Below are 19,249 nucleotides of genomic sequence, written 5' to 3' on the forward strand. Positions count from 1 at the left end.
TGTACTTTTCTGGTCACGAACAAAATTAATAAAACTTGGACCTACAGAGAATGTTTAAATCTGAAGAAGTCTGGGTTCTGCTCTGTAATGTTAACAGCTTCTAGTACTGATTAAAAGAGAAGACAAAAAAAGGAAGTGCAACCAAAAACACTCATTTTTCCAAACTGTTTTATTGCATGAACTGAAAGAAAATCTGCACATTTTAATCAACATCTAATATTTCAGGGTTGTACACTGTAGACAGTAAAAGCTCTTAAGTACAAAGCTGTAGTAGAACACGGACTCAACAGTGTTGCCTTCACATTTTCTGTCTTCTATATATGGCTTTTATTTTGTCAACTTAGAAAAGTACAATTTAAAAACATCAGTATGTACACAAATATGTTCATATTTACATTTTGTAAATGGTGTGTTAATCGGTTGCATTATCATTTTCTTAAAAAAAAAAAAAGAATCAAGAAGGTACACTTAATAGGACTCAACCTACTCTACATGTCGCAGACAAGTAACTTAAGGTTGTTTTGTTTTTTTTGCTTTTTAAGATAAAACAAAGGTAGAAACTTTCAAGTGACAAAGAATACAAATCGTTTTTTTGTTCGCTAACAGAACATGTCTGTGGAAATGTAAAGAAACACTGCTCATCTACATCTACAGATTAGTCTGACTGGTTACAGTTGTGAGTGAAGACTGGGACTAAAGGTCAAAAACACAAAGACTAAGAAGTGTTCTTTTCATTTTCTGCAGATTTTGTTCTTTCCTTTGGACCTTTGCTGTCCTTTTTCTCTTCCTTCTTTTCTCTGCTTTTGCTCCCCTCATGCCGGTCTCTGTCTCGTGTTTTGTCCCTATCCCTGTCCCGGTCTCTGTCCTTGTCTCTATCTCTATCCCTGTCTCTGTCTTTTTCCCGGTCTCTGTCCTTATCCCTGTCTCTGTCTTTTTCCCGGTCTCGGTCCTTATCCCTGTCTCTGTCTTTTTCCCGGTCTCTGTCCTTATCCCTGTCTCTGTCTTTTTCCCGGTCTCGGTCCTTATCCCTGTCTCTGTCTTTTTCCCGGTCTCGGTCCTTATCCTTGTCTCTGTCTTTTTCCCGGTCTCGGTCCTTATCCTTGTCTCTGTCTTTCTCCCGGTCTCGGTCCTTATCCCTATCTCTGTCTTTCTCCCGGTCGCGGTCTCTTTCTTTGTCTCGGTCTCTGTCCCGGTCCTTATCCCGGTCTCTGTCTTTGTCTCGGTCTCTATCCCTGTCCTTTTCTTTATCACGGTCTCTGTCTTTGTCCCGGTCTTTATCCTTGTCCTTCTCCTTGTCCCGATCTCTGTCCTTGTCCCTGTCTCGGTCTCTATCTCTGTCTCTGTCTTTTCCACGGTCTCTCCCACGATCCCTGTCCCGATCTCGACTTCTCGACCTCTCTCGTCTTCTGTCTCGTTCCAGGTCTCGGTTCCTTGCCCTATCCCGGTCAGAATCTCTCCGGTCAGAATCCCGAGTTCTTTCCCTCTCTCTTTCCCGGTCTCTTCTCTTTTCTGACTCCTGATCCTTGGGCCGTTCTTCCTCTTCGTCCCTCCCTCTGCTGCGGTCGCTTTCTCTGCCGCGTTCGTGGTCCCGCTCTCTTTCTCTTCCTCGGTCCCATTCTCGCTCTCGGCTCCAACGCTTTTCCTGTCCCCGGTCCCATGGCAACCTACTGCTGTGAAGACCTTCTTTCTCTCTGTCTCGCCGTCGGTCCTCAGACAGCTCTTGCTGTCTGTCTTCAGAGCCAGGACCAAGTTCTTCTTCAAAGCGACTAAAGCGTTCACCCCCCTGAGGCTTTGAGTCTTCACGAGAAATGCTCCTCCTCCTCCTCACTTCAGGGGAATGGCGACTCCAAAGGTCTTCCCTGTGGTGTTCTGGGCTGTGGACTCCGTGGCGTGAACGACCAAGGGGGCCATCCATTGGGGGAGGCAACAGTGGTGCACTGTGGCGAACGGGTCTGTGGTCGTCATCCTGCCAATTGAAATGGTATCGCTCTGATCCACCAAAAGGCTGAGAAAGGTGGGGTCTAGGCTCTCGAGTTGGTGGCCCTCTGTGCTCTTCAAATGACCCCAGGTGGGGTGGTGACATGGACCTGGAGTTTCCAAATGGGTTTTGTGAAGGGAATTGTTGCCCGCTTGGGTTCCCGCTCAAAGAGGGGCCTCTTCTCTCCTCAAACTGGTTTGGTGGGGGTCCTCGGTAACGGGGACCCTGAGTGTCACTAAATGAACGGAGTGCATTTTGATTTGGGTCCACGTTGGTATTGAATGAGTTGTTAGACAGGTCTTTGTTATACTGCTGGTCAGCATACTGAGAGGGTGGGGGACCCCTGGAGCCTGGGAAGAGGTTTGGAGGAGGGAGCCTGTTTTCAAAGTGAACAGGTGGTGGGACTTGGAAAGGTGGAGGCGGAGCCCTGTTTACGGGAAAGTTAAAAGGAGGTGGAGGACCAGAGAATCTAGAAGTTGGTATGTTGCTCTGACTGTCAAAAGTAGGACGTGGGTGCAAGCTTGGAGGGGGGCCCTGTTGTCCAATGTGTGGAGCGTTGACAGAGGGTTCAAACATTTGTGGTAGGGGACCTCTCTGTGTAACTGTAGGGAATGGTGGGGGTGGCCCTCTGAGGGGAAGGATGTTCTGTGGTGGGAGTCCAGGAGGTAGCTGTGTGGGCCACTGGTTCTGGTAAGGAGGGTAAGAAGATGGACGTGGGCCGTACTGTTGATTGCTTTCCCCTTGCATTGTGGAAGGACTGCGTACAGAAGGGGGGCCGTGTAGGTGCAGAGGGGGGGCATGCATGGGGGGGTGTCCTGGCATTGGAGAAGGAGCCTGCATGGATGGTATCACAGACATATGTGGGGGCCTCATTATCAGGTTCTGCCCCTGCATGGAATGGGAAGCAGGGAAGTTGGACTGGGGGGGAATCTCTGCTTCAGGTCTGTACTCGTCATCAAAGCTTGGCGTGCGATGCGTCATGTGACGTGGATGGCTGTCAGCCATTAATGTGCTCTGAGTAAGAACAGGGATGGTGGAGGTTACAATAGACCTTTCTGCAAACTCTTTGTGAAAACTGTCTCTGCTGTGTTGGTCGTCCTCCCCAGATTTCAGGATACTGGCAGCATTGGGCCAAAGACTGTACTTGTCTACCTCTAGTTCTGCACTGCTTGTGTGCTCTTCCTCAGACTTCATTTCTTCATCCCCCATGTAGTTGACCTCTACATCAGGGTCTATCTTCTCACCCAATAAAGGAATGGTCACTTCTTCTTTACTGGATGGCATGAATGGCATTGGGTCACCTTTCTCTTCTTGCAGCAGGGCCACCGCCTGGCTTTGGGAGGAATCTGCAGCTTCAGCTGCGAGCTGCTGCGGCTCCTGCAGCTCCTGCACCAAAGGCTTTGAAGGAGGAATCGATTCAGTCAACAGAGCAGCCTCATCTTCTTTTTCTTCAGATTGATCTAAAACATCGTCATCTGTAGCGAGGCGAGGATCCCTGCCCTGCCTGGGATCTCTCTTCTGGTTGATCAAAGGGGCCACAGAGGAAGACTTCACTAGTTCTTCAACTTTCTTGCCTAGCTGAAGCAGCTGACTACTGGCCAAAATCAATTCTGGAGGTGGGGTTACCAGTGTGACTGGAGCACTGAGGGCTGTGGTGGATGATGCTTTCTGTTCAGATTTCAGCAATGCTTGATCACCAATCCTTTTCAGGTTCTCAATGATCTTTTGTGGATCTGTTACACACTGAGCAGCAGAATGAGCTTGACCTGGTACCAATGTTTTCACTTCATCAAAAATAGAGTCATCCTCTGGATCATAAGCCACATCATCTGGTTCATTTGCTTCCACCTCCTTTGAAACCTCCAATTTCACCAACTCAGCGGGCTTCTTTGGTACCTCATAGCCCATACTGGGGTTGTACTCTTCCTCTGGGTCATACGGGCGGTCATCCTCATCTAATTCTAGCAGTTTCTCTTTGGGATTCTGTGAAAACTGCTGCACAATAGGATCTGACATTGTCGTACTTGGGGGGAGTTCAGCAGCTTGATCCAACGGAGAGTTGGAGGCATCAGAGTCAAGTTTCTTCTTCCTGAAAAGAGTATTGAGGAGGGTCTGAAGAGGATTGGTGACCGCTGCAGAGGTAGCAGCAGAGCTAGATGAGGGCACTGGACCAGCGGTGGTGGTAGGTGCTGGAGCTTTGACAGGCAGTGGGAAGGGAAGAACCGTGGATGCAGTGCTGCTGGGGGTCTCGGAGGCGTTAGATGGAGGTGACCCTGGAGGAGTGGTACCAAAGGAAGTTTCCAGACTCTGCCGTGTGCTCCTTTCAGCTCTGAGTGCGGCAGGCAGCTTGGGTGGGCCGGTTTCATCGAGTTCTTTGGTTTGAATCTTGGACCGTTTATCTTCGGACTCGAGCTGAGCACCAGCTCGCTTTCTGTCCTTCTGGCAGATTAGCAGCCCCAGCAGGAGGTTAGGACGAGCAGGTTCAAGTCCTGCAGAAAGCAAATACATTTCCATCAGTTTTTATATATGAAGTGTGTTTATTATAATGTATCAATGTTTTTAAAAAGCAACATAGAATGAAGGCTCATAATTTTCTAAGAGAAAATAAATTCTCAGGTACTGTCTTTGAATTACAAAGGGAGTTCCAAAACCTGGATCGTATCTAAGCAACAAATCTACTTTCATATTCCAGTTTTACAGTTGGTTAGTTGGAACGATGAGACCGTTGTAGATCTTGTTTCATGAGTTGCATGTTAACTAATGCATCTGTAAAAAGGACTGTTGTGACATAACTGAGTTTCTCAGTTCCTTCATAAACAAGGTGCATACATTTCATAATTGGGTGTAATGACTTTTTGCACTATAATGTTTTGGTCTGTCTGTAAACAGAAACCCTTTTTATAAAATCATAATTAAAAAAAGATGATATGTATGTGTTCAGTGTTTGAGACAAAAAAACGTTTCTGAGTCTGGGAGGAAATGGCACAGACTGCAAAGCAACTTTAATTGAAATGTGAGATCAGACACATAAAAACCGGTGATGTCATTTTCCTAGATTCTGATGGCACGAGAACTCCTTTACTGTTAAAAAACCCTAAATAAGCCCTCAATTCAGTTTCGAAGGTAACCTTTCAAATTCTCACCGCCATAAAAATAGAAAAGAAGATTTAATCAAAGATTTTGAGACAAATGACGTTTGAGCTCCCCTTTGCTTACCTGGCCCATCAAACGGTAACAGTTTGGAGGGTAGTGGGTCGTTTGAGCCGAGCGGGATCAGATAAAGGTCTTTGATGCGGCCCCTGTTGTTTGCCACCACACCAAATCTTTTTCTGCTGCTGAAGTATGAGAACAGAGAGACGTATGCAACCTCCTCTTCCTCTGTGGCTGGGTGGAAACGTATCAGACACAGCTCCTAAGAGAGGAAAAATAATTAAATATCACATAAATAACTTAAACTACGCTGACGTGCTCTTCTTTGTGTTTTTGCGTTAGAAACCTTGGAGAGGGAGGTTTTCAACTTCCCAACATAGTCCCACACAGTGCCGGGGGGTATCCGGCCTCCAACATGTATGGTGTCTGGCAAATCCTGCACACAAATGTAGAAAGATGAAGATGCATCCACCGAGATGTGTCTCACTTAAATTGGATTTAACATTGACCAAATTTCTTTTACCTCTTTCAGATGTTCACATGATCCAGAGACCAGGTACGCCTTGGTCACAAACTTGGCTACTGACTGCATGTTGATAAAACCTTTCCACAGCTTTTCTTGTCCATGCAGGAAGATAGCAGTTTCTCCCTCTGGTGGGGGCTCAGTGGTACTGTAAAACCAACACCATCATTTCAATCACTTTGCATTTTCTCAGATGTACTCAAATGAAAGTCCTTAAAAGTTGCCAACAGTCAACTTTTATTTTGTTAACACAGGACAAATTAAAAACGGTTATCATGAGGGTGCATGATAAGATGGAGCACCTTGTTTTAGAAGGCTTGGGCACAGTCACTAAAGCGGGTGGAGCGGGTGGAGGGAGTGGAGCCGGAGGCATGGGCAGCAGCGATTTCACTCCGGGCTCCATCAGAGTAACCACAGGAGCTGGAAGAGGCTCGGCTGCGTTGATGTTGGGTTTCTCTGGGGCAGTTAGGGAAACATTTAGCACAGAGGCGTGCCTGGCTACACGAGGGTCTCTGCGGCTGATGCTGACAGAGGACACAGCAGGGGCCACAGTTAGAGGGGCCTGAACTGGAGGGGCCATAATGCTGGGGCCCTCCTGATAGACTGAAGGTTGGGGTTCTGAAACGTCTGGCTCCAAGCTGGGCTGATGGGATGGAAAAGCAGAAGAACCCTGGTGCTGATACGCTGTGGAGCTTTGCGTTTGAGTGACAGGAGAGGCGTCTGCTGGCCGGGAAGAAAGTGAGTCTGGCCTGGGGGGCTTCGTGTCAGGCTTCCTGGTGAGTTTGGCTTTTTTAGCAGCAGGTTCGTCCTCCGCTTTCAGTCCTTGAGTGTAAATAAAACACAGAAAGAGAAAAGAGGTATTTCAAATACAAATAGTCACTGAAGACATGGTCGGTTCAACAGCAGATCCATCTTTCTTGTTACCTGTGCATATTTTACAGTTGAGGTCAAACAGATGAGTCCTGTGTTCAGATGTGGTGTCTTTGAGCATGCTGCTGAAAACATCCGCCACATTGCTGCTGTCACTGCTGCTGTCAACGGCAGAAGACTGAGCAGGAGCCAAGGCAGACTCATCTTGCTCCTGAAAAACATGCATTAGAATGTGCATGTCAAACAGGAGGGAAACAGAAAGCATCTACAATCACATTTCTATGGCAGCGTTGTGTTTTCTGCAAGCCAGATAAAAGCATAGAAAGAAAGGTAACAGGCTGGTTAGGATTATCATCTGAGCAGTTTGGCTAAACGTGACAAACTGTGAGAAATTCATGCTTAAAGACAGAAAGGGTGAAAGAAGAAAGGAAGCAGCTCTCCACCACTTACTGCAGCAGAACCCGTGCGAGAAGCTGAAGTGTTGGCAGAAATACATACATCCGCATCAGATGTTGGTGGCGCATCCTCCATATCTGTGCTGTGGGAGCCAGGTTCATGCCTGTTTCCCTGCCAGTTCTGACCCAACTGAGCCCTCGCACTGTGTGCCTGAGACTGCAGAGGAAACCAATCAAGCCGCTGGAATCTAATGTAAGCAGTTGCTTTCTCTGGCTTTAAAAGGTCGTTCAATTCTTACAAGGAACTCTGTAAATCTAACGTTAATATATTTGGCTCAAAGCCAAGGGAAAAAAAATTTTGGGTGCCGTGATTTTATTTGCTTACAAACAGAAAAAAGAAAGAAGATTCAACACTTCACAAGAAAAAAACTAAACATTTGGGGGCTTGAAGGAAGGTAATATTTTCATGAAAACAACATTTTTTACAAATTCAAAAGATCGATATTTTGAATTTGGTAGCCAGAGATTTTAATAATAAAAGGTTTTTTATTTGTCAAGTTGAGTTAAAATTTTGTTTTTTCATAAATAATAGTATTAGAAAAACCCAAGTTTTTTTCACACTCAGGAGAAAGAGAAGCGCTTGGGCAACAATAACTCTATTGGCAGTCAGAACCAAAGCTGATATATGTAGAAAATACAGTCCAGAATTAATAGATGGAACAGAAAAACAAATATTCACTACTTGAATGACTACTGGCTCCAAGTTAGTAATTTTTTTATGTCACTACATGTGAATGAGTCCTGGGCCCGCTGTCAACACTGCTATGATGAGAACATCCTGAAAAAGAGAGATGTAACTTTTACCTCAGGAGCATCACGCCTCCTCCACTCCGACATCTCTCTGGAAACCAGTTCCTCAGCGCCGAGTCGCACCAGCCTGAAGGGCGTGACATCACCTCCCATCACCTTGTAGAACAAGCCCTGAGACGGACATCGACCACATCGTCAGAAAGAGTGAGACTTCTCAGAAACAGTTCAGACCTTAGGAACGTAAGCTCACTTTGTTTTTCGGATCCTTCAGGTGTAACATCAGGGTCCTGTACTTGTTCTTGTACTTGCTGTCTGTGCTCAGACACAGGTTAAACATCTCCTTCTCGATGGCAAACGCCAGCCTTCCCACCTCGTTCTCAGTCATTTTCAGATCATCACTGTCACTCACTCTGGTGTGGGGGTGGGGGACACGCACAACAACATTGCTTTATGTGAGGACTCGTTCGTGGAGCATGAAAGCACAAAAAGATGATTCTAAACTCAGCTTTGTGACACTCACCTCTTGAAGAGGATGTCTGTCAGAGAGCGGCGGATGTTCTGTCTCATCTGGGTGTTGGGTGGAGGTCTCATGGGGGACATTGGGGCGGGCGGATGTGTAGACCTGGAAGATGAAGACTGGCTGGGGGGAGTGGAAGATGCTGAAGCCGATGAAGTTCTCGAAGAAGGAGATGGGCTTTGGGACTTGGCCTCCTTTTGGGGCTGCTTCTTGGGGATGGTGAAGTTGGACTTGGTGACTCGTAGAGCACCTGTGGCGTGGATGGGGCCTGGAGGAAAGGGGGATGGAGCAGGGGTGGACGGTGAGCTCAGTTTCTTGGACTGTGATGAATTTTTGGTCGGCGGAGCTGAAGGTTTTTTAGATGTCTTTGAGTCAGCGGGTGGATTTGAAGATTTCTTCCCTTTGGATGAACCTTTTGCAGCTTTGCTTGGGGGTGACTTGTTTTTTGCTTTGGCTTTGCTTTGTGTCGTCGATGTGGAGCTGGACTTCTCAGGAGATGGAGCTGGTTCCTTCACAGCCTGCTTCTCTTCTTTGGGAGGAGCTGCAATCAAGAACAAGATCCAATATTTTACATTAGCAGATACCAAATTTATTTTAAGCAGAAACAAAACTCAGTTTGAAGTACTAATAGAAAAAGCTGACTTGGTTTTTGTCATTGTATGGCTTTTGGTCAATTTTACAGCATGACTGAAAGCTGGGACATCAAAAACCAAAGGACAGACTTCAAAATGTACCCAACTTATCATTTCAGCATCGCGGTTCAAAGCAGAAAATATTTCTAAATGAAAAAGTTGAACCACATGAATATGTAAAAACCCACTTTATTGTAAATTAGTTGAATATACATGCCGCTATAATTAAAGATGTCCTTAAAAGACACAACGCATCCAGGTAAAATCTTAAATATGACATAATGCATCAGAGGTCAATAAGGTCGCATGACATCCCATCCAAACAGGAGTAGAAGGTTCATTTTGCGTAAAGGGGTTTGTGAATGATCCTAAACACTGAAACATTATGATCAAACTACAAATTCCTAAAACTAAAACATAGCTGCTGGAGGCTTCATGCCAGTCTAAAAGGAGTTTTAACCATCTTCTAGATTGGTTTGTCTTCTGCTTTATGTTGCAACCCAAACTAGAAGTAAACTTTATGAAAACAAAGAATATCCTAATCTTATATTTTGGAACAGATTACTGGATCAATCAGCTACATTATAATCATACACTACATGACCTCTAACATCAAAATGGGACGTTTACCACCTAAATCTAATTTCTCACAAGTCCATTTGTTAAATGTCCACATTTGCACAATTTCATTCATGAACTCGATGAATTTCACTTTTTTATGTTTCTTCTACTTTAGCTTTTAGATGCACTTGCGGGTTTAACTGTGAGCCACTTGACAATAGTCACGGCGCCAACGGACCACTGATGAAGCAGGACAAGAAGGTCAGGATCAAAGCACCAACTGTTTTCTGTGGCGTTTAGTTTGTGAGCAACGAAATGGCAAGAACGGTGGCAAATGATGAGCTTCGCTCTCCTCTTCAGTCAACTCAGTGGCCACAGTCGTGAGTATGAGGGTACATATGCATACATGAACGCTTATTTCTAACAGATACCATCACCAGAAGCCTTCAATAAGTCATTCTTTGATCATTAAATCAATCATGTGCCGAAAGATGAACATCCAGGTCTTCAACATTTTCCTTGATGTGCATCAAGTGCAAAATCGTAAAGTTTTCTTCTGTCTTGTTTAGGCGTCATCAGCCTCCATCATCGCCTGCAGAGGTTTTCTGGATTTCACAGCAGCGCTCCAGGTCTGGTCTTCATGGAAGAAGCTCTTCTGTGTCCAGCGGCCCACCGACTCTCCAGGCTCTCACAAAACTCTGCATCGCGTTCAGATCGAACCGACGTGAACAACTTTAGGCTGAACTGGTCCTAAACGCAACCAAACACTCCTCATATAAACAATCGAGGCATCCATAAATCTGTTTATCACCTTTTATTTTTAAAGCCACTTTGCTGAAGAGAAATGATGCATCATATTCAATATAAAACTGAAACAACTTGGAAAGAGAAAGTAAAGCAAAAACACTACTTTCAACCACTGATTTCATCATCTCCACATGAACCACTGCGTAAGCTGCAATTCAGACACCTACCTGTTGGAGAAGGATTTCGAGTGGGGCCACGGACAGCTGAGGTCATGAAACCAGGAAGTAGTAAGGCTTGTGAAGGCAAGTTAGGCAGAACACAGAAAAACGTACTCCAAAAGAGCACACATCTTTCTTCTCTGAACCCCTACTACACGAGGCTCCTCCTCTTTAAGCTTCCCACATTGGACATCATAAACAGCCTTAAAACTTCATTTAAACAAGGGGAGGATCTCCAGTGTCAGCACCTTCCGAAACACACTGGCATGAAAGCAATGGAAGTGATCACTATGTTTAGCCTGGATCAGGCCTCCAGGCTGCTGTCCTGCTTGTTTTCCAGAAACCATGTCCTTTTGCTGGATCAGGTGTGCTTCACCAATGAGAGGCTTCAATGACAGGGTTGCTTAGCAGCCCATGAGGCCTGGATCCGGATACTCCTGCAGTATCCATGTCCAGTCAACGATGGTTTTCTTCACTGATCTGTCACTTATCAAAAGCTGCAGAATGGCTGCATCTTTCAAGCTGCTGGCAGAAACCTGCACTTAAGTTTAACTGCAGGAATTAACCCTGAAAACCGCTCAGCAAACACTAGGAAGCAGCAGAGGTTTAGTGAAGGTTTGAAATCTGTGTGCCCCTTTGACCCCTGAAAACTTACCAAAGACCTTAAGGGAGACTTACCTGTTCCACAGCTGCCACCGTTTAGCAAAAACTTTACAAGTGGTCAGAATCACAAAACTTCAAAAAGGGAACGTAACGTACAGTTCAGTTCGTGGGTTTTTTTCCCCGCAAAACGAAGAAAAAAAAAATCATTTCTAGGTGAAGTTAGCGTGACAGGAAACACATATAAATACGTATAAAATGGAAAAAACGGTGATTTCAACAACAGCTGAAGACCTTCAAAGAGATACATACACTTTTTGTTTAACACTGTTGGTGATATGGGTGTAGTCTTTTCTGGTGTTACGGCAATGTAATTATGGTCGCTGGACCAGGAAGCAGTGGCTGGAGACGGCGGATGCTCCTCCGCATGCTCGTCCTCATCGTCTTCATCAGGACCCGGGCCCAGGGATTCCTCGCTGTCCGACTCCTCCTGCGTTCTCTTCTGTGTCCTCTTTCCAGCTGCACTGCTCACCTGCACAAAGGGAAGGAAACACACACATTCAGACATTTTCCTCAAGCAGGAAGTGCATTTTTATTAAATTCATTTTAATGTATTGTGATTTCCAAGCAATATCACAAGTAATTATTCAGAGTTTGATATATCTGTATATCGATGTATATTTCTGCTGTTAATTTCGTTTTTTTTTTTTTGATTGCTTGAAATAAACCATTTCCATTTACAGTTAATTACTTTAATGAAAAACTGAGAAATATAAAAAAATAAAACAAAAGCATAACTACTTTTTTATTTTTAAGTCAGTTTTAATTTAACAATGCAAAGGTATTCATGTCCTCTGCAGTGTTTGTAAGTCAAATCAAAACGTATTAAGTTGTTTGCAGGTATAATTCATTAGTAAAATGTTAACTTCAGGAACTGAGCTTAAAATCTATGCAATAAAATCATCAGCAGCACCATCTGAGCTCAGCTTTAACACTGGCAGCACAGTTTCTCTTTACATTTTTAGCCTCAAGATCAGTTATACCTATTCAACTGCTTCTTAGCGTAAAAATGAGACCACACAAAATGTCTGACAGCTTTTTGTTCATTTATGGAAATAATAAAGTAGATTTAACATTTATATCTGGACAAAATCCAGGAGGAGTTCATTCTTTCAAATGTCTGACTCTTCTGACTTCTCTTAATTTTTTTACTATTTTGAGTTAATCTAAGTGCATATTTACAACAGTAAAAGCACTTTTATTTATCTGAAAGTCTGTTTCTTTTCCTTTGACCTCTATCATCAACATGACCTTCTGACCTCAAGGCTCCTGAAGGCTGAAGCAAGCCGCCATTTGAAATGACTGATGTAATATTTTATCAGGTTCATATGTGCCACTTTTCCCCTTTCTCATAATAAAGCATTAAATAATATGAAAAACGCAGGATTAGACACATTTTTATACTAATTTCATTATTATGAGGGAAAAAAGAAGTCTGTTGGAGAATTCTGCAGATTTTAAAGCCAAGTCCCTAAACAATTAAACCATCTTGTGATAGAAATGGTCTGCTTATATAAAGCGTTTTTATTATTTATGCCTTTACTTAAATTGCCATTTACGTTGGGAGAAGAAACATCCACCAGGAGGCAATTTATGGACCTCTTCTTCAAATTGTTTTAAAGAGGCACTTCAAAATTCTGATACAAAAGAAAGAATATCATGTGTTGATTTTTTTTAGATATTTTCATCAGGAAAAAAGGTTTTCAAAAAAAGTATAGTGCAAAGTTCCCCCCCAACTTTAAACTAAAGACACATGAGTCCTTTTTGGAAAATGGAAAGAAAAGTCTTCAGCAAAAGCCCGCTGCAATTCCCATGCAAACCAAATTATCCCAACAAGAGAAGAAAACAGAGTAAAAAAACATTTTTTTTAAAAACACTTTGTAATATCCAACCCGTGTTATTTCTCACAAGTCAACCCAAAAAAACAAACTTCAGATCTACATCACCTCCTGAACTTCAAACCCTGGATTTACTGAACGTCGGCAGAGGAAATCAAAACACTTTTTATTGCAATGCTAACAAAAAGCGTAAGCCCTGAATACAGTTCACAAAAAAGCTGCCTTCAAACCTTTTACTAATACAAATCAGACATGCAAACAATTCCCAAGAGTCAAATAAAGTCAGCATTAAAAGCAATGACTCGTGACTGAAGATACGTTTTCTTTCATTTCGGCAATGTATTTCAGTCAGTCCGGGTTACCTTTGCTGTGGACTTGCTTATGGGAGCCTTGTCCTTGGGCTCTTTGACATCACTGATGGACTTCATGGCGGCGGCGGCATGTCGCAGAATGCAGTCGTGGCCGCAGTACACAGAATCTGGCTGAGCATTCTTAGCACAACCAGGTCCAATGCACTTTGGAGAGAAAGAGTCATCCTCGGCCTTCTGCCCGGACTTGTCCTCCACCACTTCCACTTCTGGTGACGTCTTCACTTCCACAACAGAGGCGACCTTCTGCTCGGTGTCGGCTGATGCTTTCTGTTCAACCGATGGGGAAGCCTTGGTTTCCGTAATTCGTGAAGCCTTCTGCGCTGCCTTCGGTTGAACTGCCAGCTGAACCCCCTGGTTGGAGTCAGTGCAACATTAAATCAACAGCGAATGACAGATATTTCAACCTGCATTAAATACCAGAGGCATAAACCTATTGGATTATTGGATATACTTGATACTCTTATTGATAGGTATCCCGTTTACCCTGCCACCCTACATTTCACATTTGTGGGATTAAGAATTTACTTGTAGCAAACCCAAGCAAACTTCATTTAGTTTAGTGTTTCCCAACCCTGGTCCTCGGGGAACACTGTCCTGCATTTTTATAATCCTACCCTGCTCAAACCCACCTGCCTTTGATGACTGTCATTGTCAAGTTTCTACAAAACCCGCTGATTAGCTGAATCAGGTGCGCATAAGGAGGCCAACATGGAAAACAACGTGGAAGACGGTAGGCCTGCACAATAAATCCCAAATGTATCCTTATTGCGTGCATACAGATATCGCGAAAATTGTGATAAAGGGTACTTAAATGTGCTTCAACAATCTTACGGCAGCTTGAAGTATTTAATCAAATAAATCCCTTTATGCATTTGACCAATCAGATGGAGCCCTTTGACGTTAGATGCCCGCCTCCTATGCAGACGAGGGTCATTTGGAGTGTAACTTTAGCTATGTTGACTTTAATATCAATTAAACTGTTGCAGTGAAATGGAAATGATGTATTTAGTAGCTTTGCCATTTGTTCATGTATCCCAAGTTATATCGTCATTGCAAAATTGACCACTACAATCGCAAATCCCAAGTTTTCCTCATATTGTGAAGCCCTACAGGACAGTGTTCCCCGAGGACCAGGGCTGGGAAACACTGATTTAGTTGATGTAATCACTCCATTATCAGGCACAAAACTCCTGTGCCACAGAGCTCTCGGTTCTATACGGGGCAAACCCAAGACTATTTATATTACACAAAAAAAAAAATCGTACAAAGATGACAACAAAGGGACAGGCGGTCCAGGGCTCAAGTTGGGCATCTACTGGACTCAACGTGTGAACACTGAGGGTTGCATGTTGGCAAAATAGGCAAGCTGTAAAAAACCTCGAAGCTGCTAGTAGGCGTAAACATACTATATCAGCGTGTGCAGTAACTTTGTCTGAGCATGGACAGTGAAAGAGTACTCTGAGTAAACAACCCGCTGTGTTCACTAATATTAGTGAAGATAGAGTTCAGAAAAAGCAGGTCATTTAATTATGAACTACAACAATGACAGACTATGAAAACCTAATAAAATCCATTAGTAGGGGGAAACTCTTGTTTATATCAGCTACAGAGACGTACCGGCTGAAAAATCTTTATCTTCTTTTTTCCAGTTGGATTTGTAGCCTTCTCTATCCGACCTTTGATGCCCAGGTCCTCCGATGCTTTCTCCTCTGCCCCACTTACTGTGGAAGATGGTGGTGCTACAGCCTGAATGTTTGCTCCACTGACAGCAGATTTTTCAGAAGAACCAGAGGAGGGAGCAGTGGCAGAAGAGCCACCTGCAGAAACAGTGGACCTGGCTGAATCTGCACTTGTAGACAGGAGGGACGTGGCAGGTCTGACCACTTGGTTTTTCTTGGCAGTGCAGTTGGGACAGATGTAGTCTTCACCATTTCTTTCCAACAGGCGTCCACGGACCTCAGTGATTCCGACACAGTCCCCATGGAACCATTCTTCACAGCGGTCACAGCAAATCATAAATCTAGATGGAGAGGGACCAATCACAAAAAGACCAAGAATGCAACAGGCTTTTGCCTACAAATGTTTCATGGGGTTTGTCATTTAAATTTTCTAGATTTAAGTATTAAAATAAATGCAACAATGTAGCAGTAACCACTTAAAAAAAACCTACCGTTTGTTGTGTTTCTGACGACAGATGCAGTATAACGCATTGGGGTCATAGCCTCCATCAGATTCATCTAAAGACGAAGATGAAGACGAATCGTCATCCTCCTCCTCATCCATTTGGGGCTTGCTTGTCTTAACAGAAGTTTTAGGCTTAGTAGGAGCAGTGTTTTTGTTCACAACAACTCTGACAGGTGTACTGTTCTTTTTTGCTGCCCTCTTTTTATTGACATATGTTCTTAACGGTCCACTTCTTTCCGTTAAAGCTGGAGGCTTGTCCTCGGAGTCTTCAGCGTTTTCATTTTTCACCTCAGATTCTGTTTTCTCCTCATTCTTAGAGTCTTGCTCCTGCTGAGGCGGTGTTGTATCATTGCTCTCTACAACATCAGGGTCACTGTTTTTGTCTTTGTTTCCTGTCCCCTGATCTGGATCCTTTTTGATTTCATCTTTATTATCCTCCTCATTCTCAGAGCTTCCCTCATCCTTGGCTGCTACTCTGCCACTCCGTCTGGTCTGCATTCCTCTCTGTGGCGTCTTCTGAGTCTGTTTCTTTGTAGCGCTTCTCGTCTTCCTCTCTGGGGAATCAGTTTTGTCCTCTGAAGCCTTGAAGTCAACACTGCCATCAAAGCTGGCTTCTGAAGCAGTCTCTGCATCAGTTGGAGTTTGAGAAGGAGGATCTCCACTATCCCCACTTGGGGGAGCGCTCTTTCTTAATCCTCTTTTGGCAGTTGAGAGAAATTCTTCCAGCTTGTCAGTACGCTTAGGCTGTCTGCCACTTCGCCGTACTGGACAGCGGGTTTCAGGGCTGTCAGTCACAGTCTCGCCTGGCATTTCTTGTTGCAACAGTTGACTGACAAAATCCCAGAGCTCTCTTCTCAACGCTTTTGGGCTTCAAATATGTATCTGGCTTCTCTAGCAAATGGGTTGCCACATTTTGCCTCTCAGTTTTGAACTCTTCTTCATGCTTACAATCTTCTTCTCCAAAGCCTGTAAACAAAGGAAGCGATCAACAAACTACAACACTACGACCACATGGCTAACAGGAAGAGGGGCCACAAATACACGATTTCAAGAAGAAAGTTTAAATCAGACAATACCACAACCCAACCAACATTCATTTAGTCTTAATCAAGACTGACATTCCTCTAAATTAACAACATAATACCACTCACACAGAATGTCAATAGTTTAGAGTGGGAAAGACTTAAAACTACTATGTTTTCATGGGCTACTAAAGTTTAGGCCAAGCCAGAATACGTTTACATCGGATATTCAAAAATATTTGCTTTAAAAACATTTGTATTTCAGTACTGTGAGTAGATCACAAATGATTTTTGTATAATTTATGTTTTAATCTGAAATTTTCCGTAGCAAAACATTTTGGACATAAAAACAGACTTATTGTCATTAATAATAAGTAACATGACTAAATGGTACAAAACAGCCCCGAGGCTGCTTTTAAGGCATACAGCAAAGCACAAATGCATCAGTATAATACATTAATAATAAAGTGTTAAAGACCCAAAGCGTTACTTGTTTGATCCTTTTCTGACAAAAAAAAACATTTTCCATCAAATGCAAAATATTTTAATAGATTCAGGTAATGTCTTAGAAATTTTATAAAGCACCCATTGCCTTAATATTATTTTCATTTTGTCAATGCTGGTGGATACGTTAACGGCATTCTTGAGTCGGGCAATGTTTGGCTGCAGTAAACCTTACATATACCAAAATATTTCACGCTGCTTCAACTCATTAAACCTGTGTGCACCGTAGTGATATGTTGTAGAAATAACATGTTCCTTTTGTGCATGTTTCTTTTTATAATGGTTTAAGAATAATAACATTTAAAAGAGATAAAACTCTTCAAATAACAATAAAACTAAAGATGCCGAGATAATGTCACTTTTAATGTTAAAACTGTTTTTAAAAGGGCATTGTTCAAAATCCAGAATCAAACTCGTCATCTGAATATGTATCTGTTGCAATGATATCCGCAGCTCAATTTACATTACAAAAAAATATTATTCTCCACTGTAATGAGAATTTCTAATATTAATAATTAATGTACATGGATTTTGGTTATTTCTTTTCTGGACGCGTGTGAGCACGCAGTCCCGCAAACCATCTGCAAAATAAAAGCTACAAAAACAAAGTCTAAATAAAGAGCATTATAAAGTGCATTAACCAATTGGAGCAATACAACAGTTTCACAAAATGGAACCATGTATGTTTAAAAATAATCTGCATACAAAAAAGGGGAGAACAAAATATATAAAACGTTTAAAAGAACAGGAAAACAGCTACACGAGTAACTGTGTAGTAGTAAAAATCATTGTTTTAACGGGTTTTGAGTTGCAGTAAAGGTAGCTAGGTTATCCGCTGGTTAGTCGCGATCCAAAACGCATTTAAAGTGACACCGGAAGTAATTCGAACGTTTTCAAAACACATGCAAACGCCGCGTTACGTTACGTTTTTGATTGACGCGGTAAAAGTAGTAAATAGAAAACATTTCGAGCGATTGAATAATAAAGGTATTTCATCGCTCGTGCCACGTGAAAGAAGTCAGCCGTTGCTAAGTAAGTGGAGCAGCAGGAGGGGCCTATACAAAAAACAAATTCGTAGCAAAAATATGAACAAAACAACATAACTCTACACACACATTATGGGTATAGAGTTACGATTTATGACGTTTAACGCTGCTGGAGCAGACAGTTGTTGCTGCAGAAGAAGCCAGTGCCTGCCTGGGGCGTACATAACACAGCCTTGATCACCGAACATGGTAAAACTAGCAACAACTATATTTTTCTATTTTACTGACTTTCTGGTTGTATAAAAAATACATTTTACTCCTGGCAATGGTCAAACAAATTGGTAAAGCTGTTTTTAATGTGGCCGATTCCCGTCAGATAACATGGCTCCGAAACAAAATTTCACACGTTTCTGAATGATGGTTTCACTACAGCCAATTTATCGTGTAAATCGGATGATCAATTATTTAATTAACAGCAGCAATGTTTACTTAAAAAGATACGACACGTTGTCAATATACATTTACCCGAACAGCACTGATCTGCAAACAAATGCCAACGGATGTAGCTAGCAAGACAAGCTAACGCTAATAGGTAGCTGCTAGCGAAATACTTTAACCGAAATAAAAGTAAGCAACACAAATAAAATAGAAAACTAGAACTGACTAAAAAAACCTAAATTGTTTTCTTTTTATTCAGTTAAATTTAAGTGTTCATTCATGTAAGGGGTCCCGTCAAATGTTTAATTTGCGGTCTTGCGCATGTAACTGGCAAGGCTAACACACATCGTGAGCATCGATCGAGTTCATTCTCATCTCCCGATACCAGCACCGGAACGACCACAACAGCATTAACCAGGCTAAGGTGTGACTTTCTTTTCCCGGAAAATTTCTAAAAGGCTACTTCTATCTCAACAAACTAACACTAATTCTACTCACCTACATTTTACAAATGCCGTGCCCTCGTTTTCTCTTCAGTCAGTCCTCCATTTTCCATTCCCTTGGATCTAACTGACTGCGGCAGATGGCTGACGGTTTAGACAAAACGCCCAGCGCTACAGCGCCCCTACAGACCGGGAGGGGAACATCCCCGACATGGGACCTTTGTGTTCAGTCTACAGCCGTGTAGTGTGACACATCTAATCAAAATCGATTAAAAAAAACGATACAATAAGGACATTGAAAATCTATACTAACATTTTTTCGTCAAAAATAATAAATACATAATACAGAGTTTGAGGCCACAATTGCTGACTTACCACACAGAATCATAACCTTATACTCAA

General features: G+C 42.9%; 1 protein-coding gene across 3 annotated transcripts; it reads right to left on the reverse strand.

Moving 5' to 3' along the window:
* Positions 1-150: 150 nt before the first annotated feature.
* On the reverse strand, positions 151-19,120 carry LOC101156246 (death-inducer obliterator 1). 3 transcript variants are annotated; one of them, XM_023955148.1, is made up of 15 exons: positions 18,907-19,120; positions 15,441-16,420; positions 14,888-15,290; positions 13,262-13,621; positions 11,314-11,533; positions 8,247-8,784; positions 7,977-8,136; positions 7,781-7,897; positions 6,972-7,133; positions 6,576-6,732; positions 5,954-6,473; positions 5,652-5,799; positions 5,475-5,564; positions 5,195-5,390; positions 151-4,467 (listed from the first exon to the last, which is right to left on the reverse strand). In XM_023955148.1, the coding sequence occupies exons 2-15, from the start codon at positions 16,262-16,264 to the stop codon at positions 716-718; spliced, it is 7,647 nt and encodes a 2,548-aa protein (XP_023810916.1). In that variant the 5' UTR covers positions 16,265-16,420; positions 18,907-19,120; the 3' UTR covers positions 151-715. The 3 variants fall into 3 exon arrangements, with proteins under 3 accessions (XP_023810916.1, XP_023810917.1, XP_023810918.1); XM_023955149.1 differs by having other exon boundaries at positions 18,903-19,120; XM_023955150.1 differs by having other exon boundaries at positions 7,020-7,133; positions 18,907-19,119.
* Between the last annotated feature and the right edge of the window lie 129 nt (positions 19,121-19,249).

This window comes from Oryzias latipes, chromosome 5 (assembly GCF_002234675.1).
Source record: "Oryzias latipes chromosome 5, ASM223467v1".
NCBI classification, from domain to species: Eukaryota; Metazoa; Chordata; class Actinopteri; order Beloniformes; family Adrianichthyidae; genus Oryzias; species Oryzias latipes.